The sequence below is a fragment of the Nansenia antarctica genome (assembly GCF_963989245.1).
Source record: "Nansenia antarctica genome assembly, chromosome: 10".
Classification (NCBI taxonomy): Eukaryota; Metazoa; Chordata; class Actinopteri; order Argentiniformes; family Microstomatidae; genus Nansenia; species Nansenia antarctica.
In genome coordinates this window covers 19,424,017-19,434,474 of record NC_137680.1, presented here as the reverse complement: position 1 = coordinate 19,434,474, position 10,458 = coordinate 19,424,017, and the positions used below count along the sequence as shown (strand labels likewise).

The 10,458-nt window shown below is 39.4% G+C and overlaps 1 protein-coding gene across 1 annotated transcript; it reads right to left on the bottom strand.

The window, feature by feature from the left end:
* Window positions 1–3,689: 3,689 nt before the first annotated feature.
* Window positions 3,690–4,506, bottom strand: nrsn1 (neurensin 1; the record flags this gene model as incomplete). The annotated part of the gene is made up of 2 exons (XM_080540062.1): window positions 3,690–4,088; window positions 4,309–4,506. 2 exons carry the CDS (start codon window positions 4,504–4,506, stop codon window positions 3,690–3,692), a joined length of 597 nt encoding a protein of 198 aa, XP_080396188.1.
* Window positions 4,507–10,458: the final 5,952 nt, after the last annotated feature.

The window sequence follows — 10,458 nt, the reverse complement described above, 5'->3', positions numbered from 1 at the left end:
TTCACCAGACCGTATATACACATTCACATACCTGTATATTGTGAGTGATGATGCATGAAAGTAAGTAATCAACACATTCAAGGAAGTTATCAAATCTCTTTTCCAATTGAAAATATGATTATACTGTAAGTTGAAATAATTACCAAGTATTTGTTTATATTCAGATAAAGCACTGTGAAATGAAGCACTACCCTTTAGAGATCCCAAAGAGTTATTAATCTGCTACTTTATGACAGTATGTACTGTATGTAAATGATAGTGACTGATGCACAAACAGAGGATCCCAGCTTTAGCATTGTACTCACAGTAACTCTACAAGTCCCTTTATATGTCTTCAAACGGGTATGCTTATGTTATTTTTTACTGTTTGACATTTTTTGCTAGTACAGTCTTTTAACACAGTCATTTGAATAGCAAGTGTAAGCTACATTATGTAGGTACCTGCCTGGAAGTTATTGAACAAAAATATAAATGAAACAATACAACATTTCTGCAAAGCTGTCCAAAATCAAGATGCTTCATATGCAAATATATCTGTATGGTAACAACAGTTGAATAAACTGAAGAAAAAAAAACTGTCAAATTAAATTGTCTGTTCTTTCTCTCTCAGTTATTGGTGGCCTTTTCCATTTCTGCAAAGCTGTCCAAAGTTAGGTTCTTTATATACACTATATGGACAAAAGTATGTGGACACAATTATCATCTGGGGCTGTTTCCATATAGTGTATATAGATAAAGAATTTCTAGATATACTGAAACAAAAATATAGACATACTTATATACGGAAACAAAATGATATTCAATTAAATTCTTTCTTTCTTTCTTTTTATTAGCAATCCACAAATAAGAAAATCATCACAATTGTGTGCTTTGATGTATCATGATAATGATGTCCCTTTTTCTGCCAAGGATGAAAAACGACTTACCATGCCTTACCTGGTAGAGGTCTCTGGAATAAACGATTTGACTTGAAATTAATGACCCGGTGTCCATGCAGGACTCATCTCACAGCTTCCCATTCTCCATCAGAAATAAACTGTTTATTTGTCAGATCCGTGAGGTGTCACTGCAGTCAGCCCTGTGTGTCACTACTGGATGTCACATGATGTATGGTGTCTTGTCAGAGGGGGTTGTCACGGCAGTAGAGTGAATGGTGCTGTGATCACGTGTGGAGAGGAGGAGGGGGCGTACTGCTGGGAATCAATTCATGGAAATGAATGAAGTCATGAGTTCCATACATAAACAGGAAGTGAGTCAGAGGAGGTGAGCAGACACTGATGTTTTGACAAAAACAAATGAAGCCTCTGTGGCTGTCAGTGATTGCAGGGAGGACAGGATCATTCTACCATTTCTTATGGAGACACCGATACACTATTGAAAAACAACAAAACGTTTATATTAGAGATGATGTTAATTTATATTAGTGACTGTAAGACTTTAAGAATGTCATGAAATCCAATCAAATACACAATGTAGTTTGTAATATACATAAGCAACTGAGATAATCCTAACCGATTAAAGCAAATGTACGTTGCAAAGGATTGCCATAAAATACTATTAGCGTCACCTCCCTGTGGTAATATAGCTTGGAAATGAGACAGTGAAAGCATTCACCTGTGAGTCATCCAACACACCGCAAGCATTGTCAAGGTCTATTTCAGGCACCACGATCCTGCCCTATCTCTCCCACCAGCCTCTTAAACTCACTCTAAATAAAAAGGATGGCCTCAGTTGCTTCCTTTTTAAAAAAGAGCTCTTCCTGTTTTATTATGCTCTCTTTGATAAACAGATGTTATATACGATAATGGTGGTTTGGTATACACTGTACATTACAGTAATGAATGGATTAAAAATGTCAGTCTGGGGTGTACTACCGGTAGATGATCATGAAACGACAATCCTCACCAGTAGTGAGCTGCAGATTATTCAAGTTTATTATGTTCTTTGAAAAATAGACATGTATGGACAGAAATATCTTGACTCTTTTTTTTCTGCTTCTCTCTCAGGAGGATCCATCGATAACAGGCTCTACAGTTCCCTACAGTTTGACTATATGCAATATTTTGATCTGTGTTTAGAACATAGAGCTCAACGTACTCCAAGAAAAAAATCAAATGCATTCACAACATGGCACTATACTGGTCACAGTATTAACACATCAACCACCAATTGACTACTCAGAGGTTATTGTTCAAATCTGTGTCCATAACTTTGCTGTTCATTAGTAAGTACTGTGTTTGTCATTTTGTTTGCAGCTTTACGTCAAGCAAGTAGCTTGATATTTTGTCATTTATTTATATATATTTGTTCTCTATATGTGATGTCTTTGTCTTTATGTTATTTTTCACACCAAGCCTGTGGATACAGGATGAGCTCAGATGATGTCACTCACAACTATAAAAATAAGAGGGAGGAACAGAGAGGTCAGCGGTGTTTTATCAATTAGAAGGTCAGCTTACGAGATCACACAATTGCAGTAACCACCTCTGAAATTACTCGTTCAGATGGATGAATATCAACAGTTAGATAGTCAACATTAAAGAAACGCAGAACATAATGGTACAGTATACAGCACATCATAAACATGTCAGCAGTTAGCCCCTCTGTGCTTAAATATGTGCTATGGCATTTATGTTACGTGAATTACCTTATATTGAATAGTGGATTTTTTCCCCCTCTTTTTTTTTATTCTTTTTTTCCACAATGTTTAAGAAGCTTCAAAGCAATTTTTTTACCATGTAGACTGTAAAATCTGCTAAAAACCTGAAAACCTGAGATATCTACAATATGAATATGATTATGAATATGATACCAATTCAACGGAAAGCATCCGGTAATGACTGGATCACTCACAGAACAATATCTTCTATAGCACAAGACAAAATGGTGCCACAGACAGCAATTGTTGCTCATCAAAGGGTGAAATCGTCATATGGAATAAGACATACTGTAGCAGTAGAGTGATTTGATATATCATCTGTTTTATCTGATATCCTCAACAGCTGAATATGCAGCAGCTTTGTCATTCTGTCTTGTATCTATCGATCTGATCATGCGATTTACGACATGGCACAGGGTTGTAAAAGCCAAGGTAGTTGGCTGTCCTTACGATATGTCTAATCTGTTGGTTAACATCTTTAAAAATGTTTTATCTTGCAATGGATTCAGTTGGAAAAATATGTAAGTACATAAGTACATAAAGCCACAAACTAACTGTAAGAACAATCCTGTTGTTATTGTGCGATTGTGGAGCACCACTCCTCTCCAAGGTTTAATCTCTCCTTCTCTACGTTTCCATAATATGAAATCTCTTCTCTCTTTGATGCAAGTAGGAAATAAGAATCAACCATGTGCAACGATCAAACAACATAGCTGTCGCCATTTAAACTGTTGCAATTATAGAGTAGTTAAGAGCTATCGATTAGGCGGAAACTGAGTGTTTTTACAAAGACATCATTCTTTCATTCCTGCCGATTTCCTCCTCCGTTCAAAATGGAATCCTACAGTACCCGGTGATGGACCCTCACTGACACAGCCCAGATGGAAAGTGCTGTGATTCATAACCCCCCAGCATTTTATATGTACAGTACGGTATACAGGGGTGTGTTTATGGACAAAATATAATCACGTAAGCTGACCTTAAAACGTGGGACACACATCATCACTTATGATCATCTTCAGGTTGGCCGTCAGGTCTCCGAGTGAGGTTGGACACTCTGCACTTTAGACAGTGTGACCGGGATCTTACACTCTCCTGGGGTGGGGGCCCTGGTGATGGGGTGGACGGTCGCCTGCAGGTCAGCCAACCTCTCTTTAAACTTCTGCTGCAGATACAGCTCCTCCTTGGAGTAGCTCTTGGCGAAAGCAGACAGCAGGAGGCCCACGGCCATCATGCTTCCTCCCACGCAGAACAGCACGGCTCCAGACAGCTTGCAGACATCCAGGGCACGGTTGAAGTACACCGCGTGGCTATCCACAAACAGGAGCTCGTCTTCCCCGAAGGCTTCGATCTTGGTCGGGGTGGAGTAGCCCACTAGCAGCACAATGAGGCCCGTAGCCAGGATCAGGGTGCCAAACGCGAGACAGACCTGAGAGGGGAGGGGGGCAAAGGAAAAAACAGGCTAGCGACAGGCTAGAGATAACGGTTATGCCACTCCCGAAACAATCCCAATCATACAGTCAAATATGTCATTTCCAGAAGGAAGTCATTGATTCCATGGTATACTGTAAGTAAGTGGTAAGTATTTTTGTTGTTGTTAACACCACACCCGCCAAACCGTGGCGTGATAATTATGGTATCATCTTTACCTTCCAGAGGACAGAGCTCCACCTGCTTGGCGATCTCTGAATCTGAAAATCTTCATCACGTTCCCAGATCGAGGCCGTGCACTCCTCGTAAAACTGGTGCAGATAGGAGCGCACCCCATAACGCTGGGTGTTGCTGTTGACCGTGCCCTGCGTTTGCTCAGCGTACTCCGACCCACACAACTCTGAGCAGGTAGTCATCCTTCACATGCAGCAGACACACGGGGGGTCACTTCATCTGGTGGTGCCTATAACTGTCGCCACAAACAAGGTTCCAGAAGATTGGGTTACAGTTGAATTGGTATACAGTATAGGACAGCACAGAGAGACAGAGAGGACGCTGCAAGAATACGGAGATGACCGATGATCTGTCAGATATCAGTGGGCTTCTCATCATGAATACCTACAGCTGCTCCTGTTCAGTGTATCAGGCTGTTTTCTCTCCTTCTCTGAATGAGAGTGCTCTATTAAAAACATGCCTTAATGGCCTGTGGTTACCTACGGGTTCCTTTTCGGCTGGTCAGGCCAGCTGCATTATGCAGCTGTGGTAGCTGTGGTAACTGTGGGGTTTGTGTTCTCTTGCGAGAACCCAAAAGGGTGTTTAAGCACTGTGGCAGAGGATTGTAGTAAAGCAGCAACAACAACAATGCATAAATCATTAAACCGGGAAAGACATTTTATGCAGCGAACTGTTACAGATGGTCTCCAACCATGAGGACAAACACAACAGCACTGTCTAACCTGCTGTCTTGCCACTGGCGTACCCAAGAGAGTCAGCCATTGTCTGTGTGTTTCTGTTTAACCTGTGGGAGACACCAGCTTCCTCTTATCTCCCCATTGACTCTACCAGTGTGGTGCCGTGGAGTATAAAGGGATAGTTTCCATCTTATCGATAGAGCAGACGTGTTAATGTGGTTGAGGGAGGCATGCAAGTGCCCCATAAACGCTTAGCCAAAAACCACAATAGAGCCTCTCAACATCCTCAGACGGGTATGGCCGGGTCCCCATACAGACAAACATGAGGATACAGTGTGTATACAGGCCTAAAGCCAATTGTATTGTGAACTAGGAGGCATCTTGCTTCCTGTGGAACATGGTAATTACATTGCTGCTAAATGTGTACCAGCTGAGGGTAATTGGGAGATGACTCAGCCGTTTTGCTATTTGAATGAATAATGAGTTCCCAACAGTAGCTTGTTGTCATTGTTTAATTATTTGTGTGTTGGGAAATATTCATTCATCATCCATCATTATGGGGAAATGAAAACAGGGAGAATTTAGAAATATGCTATACAGTATATTACACTATATTATTTTCTCGAATTGTTGACATTCATGTCGTGAGATGCATGGAAAATAACGTCTCTGCAGATGAACATCATGTTATTTTGGTCTTAAACACTGACAAACAAAATACAACGCGTGTTATGCAAAATGATCCACGATAAGACAACGTCGTTCTGGTAAACAAATGGAATCCACAAGGTTATTCCCTTTCGTATAAATTATGTAATCACGTGGTCAAGACACCTGCTCTTGTTTTGACATCGTATTTTCACCCATACAAATCGAAACAAGCTAGGAGTTTAAGAATTAAACAAAATAATAATAAGCTCAATCATTTTAAATGTAGGAGCCTATTTGACTGCGATAAACAAGAAGGGATGGCATTCTAGAGAGCTGCTGTCCGTGGTGCTGAATACAGAGACGTAACACATGACGCCATACTGAGACAAGACGTCCTTCGTCTTCACAGACGCACATAGACCACATACTTAGTATCTAACATATATTAACAATCAAGCCACATCAACTTCTACATTTGTATCATCCTTAATTCCGTTATCATCGTAGAACACAGGATCTGGAACACATTGCCCAGCACAGGTGTTATGAAAGTTCCCGAGAGGAAAGTGAATGTTTATTTCCTAAAGGTGTCGATCTCATGACACTTGCGACACAAATTCCATCAAAATACACATCGACATCGACTAATTACACTCTAAAGGTTGACACCATAGGTCAAAGACATTTTCTCATGTTAAACGTAACCAGATTATAGTTTTGCAACATGCATATTACCATTCTGTAATTCGGATAGATACACTATGCGAGTCATTTCTAGGTTTAAAAAAATGTCAACACAATATTCATTGCATAATAATGCATACCTGTCATAACCAGCTTGGAGAGTGATCACTCGGTGCTATTCCTTCACTTCGGTCCCATCACTCTACCGCTTCTCATCTCTGGCTATCGATGATTCAGAGGGTGCGTTGGTAAATACGCTCTGGAAATCTTGATCAGCACTCATAGAATGCCTCTTGTCCAATCAAATTACTCGGTCCCTTTATGACGTTGAACCCAGTGTGCGCTCCGGCGCTCTCAGAGCGGATTTACGAACGTACCCTCAGACTCTCACACTGGCACAGTGCGCAGGCGCTCAGATCCATTTCGATTCAATGGGTTCACTGGTTGTGATTAAAGTTGGTGAGTTGAACAATTCAATTTTGATATTGTGTGTTTTCAAGGTCATACACTTACTTAGCACTAGGGTTGGATAAGGTGACAATTAATGTAACTCATCACTGGCAATTAATATGAAATATGGATCATATCTAATAAAACGAGGAGATTTGTAGATTAAAAAATGCTCCACCATGTATCTCAATTCATACACTATATTTAGCTGACCATCCATTCTCACCAGCTAGTTTCTAGGTCAGAGAGAGAAAAAAAAGTCCTTGCCCAATGTATGATTGAAAAATGGATAACAGGTGTTTATCAAAACAATTTAAGTCAATACACCTGCCAAAATGCATAATGACTGTATAGTCAAGACTCGTGGCTTAATTCTAATGGTCATGTCATGGTACAGGTCAACACCAGATTTGACTGGATGTATGTTTTTAGAGGAACAAGGGATGTAAGTAACAGTTCAAATCCTTACCCCTGAGACAACCGGATCACAACAACGGTACCGTAGGAATCATTAAGAGGCCAAAGTCCTCCTTGCATGTTTTAAGAAGAAACTCCTGAATTCAAATCAAATCACATTCCATAGCAAGTCTATTTTTAGAACGGCCATTGACGCACTAGTCACAGGCACCATTTCCATTTGCGGGGGTGGCCTGCCAAGAGGAAACTGAACGCTCATTTGAGAGCACACAAACATGATTCTCTTCTCTTCATCTATCTATACACACCTCTATCAAAATATCTTCACTCGCATGTGTGACTAATCATTACCAATACATTAGCTAACAAAATATACAAAATAAACCCAGTGATCAGCAGCTGTTTGCTAATATTGAGAACAGGAATGTGAAATATAATGTGTCTTCATACTTCATAACAGTATGTTATCTTAAATAAATCAATAGTATTAATGATACTAAATGAAAGTAAGATAAGCACATGGATGCTACACCAAAACCACGTCCCTCTACATTACACCTGGAGATGTGTGTGGACCAAGCCACTACACCACTCCTTTTTACTCCAATCATTCCCTTGTTAGGTTTCTCATGTTGTGTACTGTAACATGCAGAGGTATGTTGCTCAGTGGTACATGGTATCCTAAGTGGGACATGTTCAAAGATGTAGCATGACTAACTCTGATGACTCACTAGGAGCTACGCCATTCCGGCACACCCGCGCAAATAAGCAACCTCATGGAGAGTGGCAAGACATGTCAGAGTTCCATGTATTCAGGCATTTTGTACAGGCGAGTTGTCTAGCCAAAAATGCAGCTTCACTGTTAGACATACAAGGTCACTGGGGATTGATTTCTCAGTCAGTGTTGTTGAAAGCCAAATTGAATTTGATCTCACCCTCCCGCTCCTAGATGGCTCTTGTGTTGTAATTGCATTTGGAGTGTTTTTTTATTAGACCTGTTTATTTAGACACCTTGGACTAAATCTTACACTGATTAAAATCTCTACAGTCTGTTGGCAGCAATTCCTCAATTCCTCCTGCTTTTCTGTATCTAAATAATTCATAAATTGTTCTCCTTGGTGTTGTCTTGCATTAGACTTTCTTAATCATCATTTGTGTTTACTGTGTGTCTGTTTTAAGAACAATTGAATAATGCTTGTGCCAGGCCAGCACTTGTCAATTAAGATAATAGTGTACTGTATATAGAGCATAGGCCAACATTGTTATGAGATTTGTTATGAAGCTATAGGCTATCAATTCACAAGAGTAACTATATCCATCTGGCCCTTTCTTTTTGGCCCAAGATCTGATCATGATGGTGATAATGATAATGATGGCAATTATTATATTTCATAATGAATAACACATTATACATTTTGAATATGATAATCCATTTTTGTTGATTCCGGAATAACACATCTGTTTCCATTGAGGCTTTACCTGAAATGACAAAGCAGTGGGCCATTATGTCTTGGCATACTGAAAGCTTCCTTGTTTGGTGCAAATGGCGTCTGCCGATGCACTACCTCATCATTCTCCCTCTCTGTCTGTGTACAAGCTGTGCTCCTCAGAATTGAGGATGGTTTCTATGGTTACAATCGTGGAAAGGTCACCTTCAGGAAGTTCCTTGTGTGTGCGTGTGCAGAATACTAGTCCGATAATCACACTTCCTGTAATTGCTGATAAAAACAGATCTCATTAGAGAGGATGTTGTTAGATGGTCGGCTTTAACAGGATCTCTTATTCACTAAGTCATAAGTAACTGCACTGTATTGTTTTATTGCATCATACCATCTTTCCCCTTCAATATCAATGATAGCAACCACAATTGATATTTACATATGATTAATAATGCCTGTATGGGCAATACATTAAAATGTTTTTTTTTTTTTAAATGATTTTGCCACTCCTGTTTTTTTTTGCTAGTGCAGACAGACAAACAGAGAGGGGAAAAGAGAGGAACATATTGTTAATGCTTTTCATACAGAGATTTGAATCTCAGGTAACTGTTAAGACATTTTAATATATCTTTGGAGTCCTGGAGATGGGCAATATTTAGCAATTGCAACATTCTTGCATTAAAAGTGTTTTAGTTTTTCCACTGTGAATACTATTCTGTGTCAATAACTTTCTATTACGCTGACACCTAGTGGCTATGCTTTGCTGTACATGCCATCTCTGAAAACGCATCTCCAACACAGTGAAAGGTAGAACAAATCATGGCTGTCGAGTGTTAGGTGGTCATGTAATGATAAAGAGAACACACTGAATGAATAAAACATGCTTTAAATGTCATACATTTGAACCACATTCATATCAACTCAATCATAGTATAATTGACACATTATTTGTGCATACTCTGCCTCTGTGATCATTTTCACTTTCAGGTTATGTGTTCAGTGACAAAACCCAAAGGTGCAGGGTTTATACTGTTTCTAGAGGGTTCAATGCATGGTGCAGCTATATTTTTAGCATCAAGTTGATGGATGAGATATCATGACATTCAAGCCATCCATCACCAAAACCTGAGCATTTTATTGTCATTCTTCAACATATTGATCCTTCAGTAATTTTCAGACCTCCAGTGGAATCTTGCACCTTTCATGAAAGCCTATGTATCACTATCTGAAGAAAGATGTTCTTTTACATTATGAGGGCCCTTCACTATGAGATAGCCCTGTAATGCAAAAAACTGGTGTTCTGATTTGTGGAGATTTCTGGTTGTACAAACAGTAATAGTTTTTTTTTCCTTTTTGCGTTTGCGTTTTCAAATGTAAGCATAATATATTCCCCCTTAATGATATAATAAGATTGTAGCCAAAGGCTATCTATTTTATTTGCCCTTCACAAATCAGGTTATGAGAACATTCAAGAGGCTTTCTAATGGTCTTGTAATCATTTAATAACAGACAGAAAACCTCCAGGATATGAAGTAATCAGGTTAACACCTTAAGCAACCCCATTTTAATTTGAACATTTCTAATGATATTTTTGAGTGGTCATCTGTCACCCCTCTGAGTTGATGTATAGTGGTGATTTCTAATAGGCTGTGCTTTCCAGGCAGAGCATTACTTATGGGCGGACAAAACAATTAATCACAGAGATTTCTTTCTTTATATTGTACTCCTAAAGCCAGTGGATGATTACTGAACCAGCAAGCATGAAAAATAAAATGCTCTGAATGTTTGAGATTGTTTCATGCTCATGTTCAGAAAG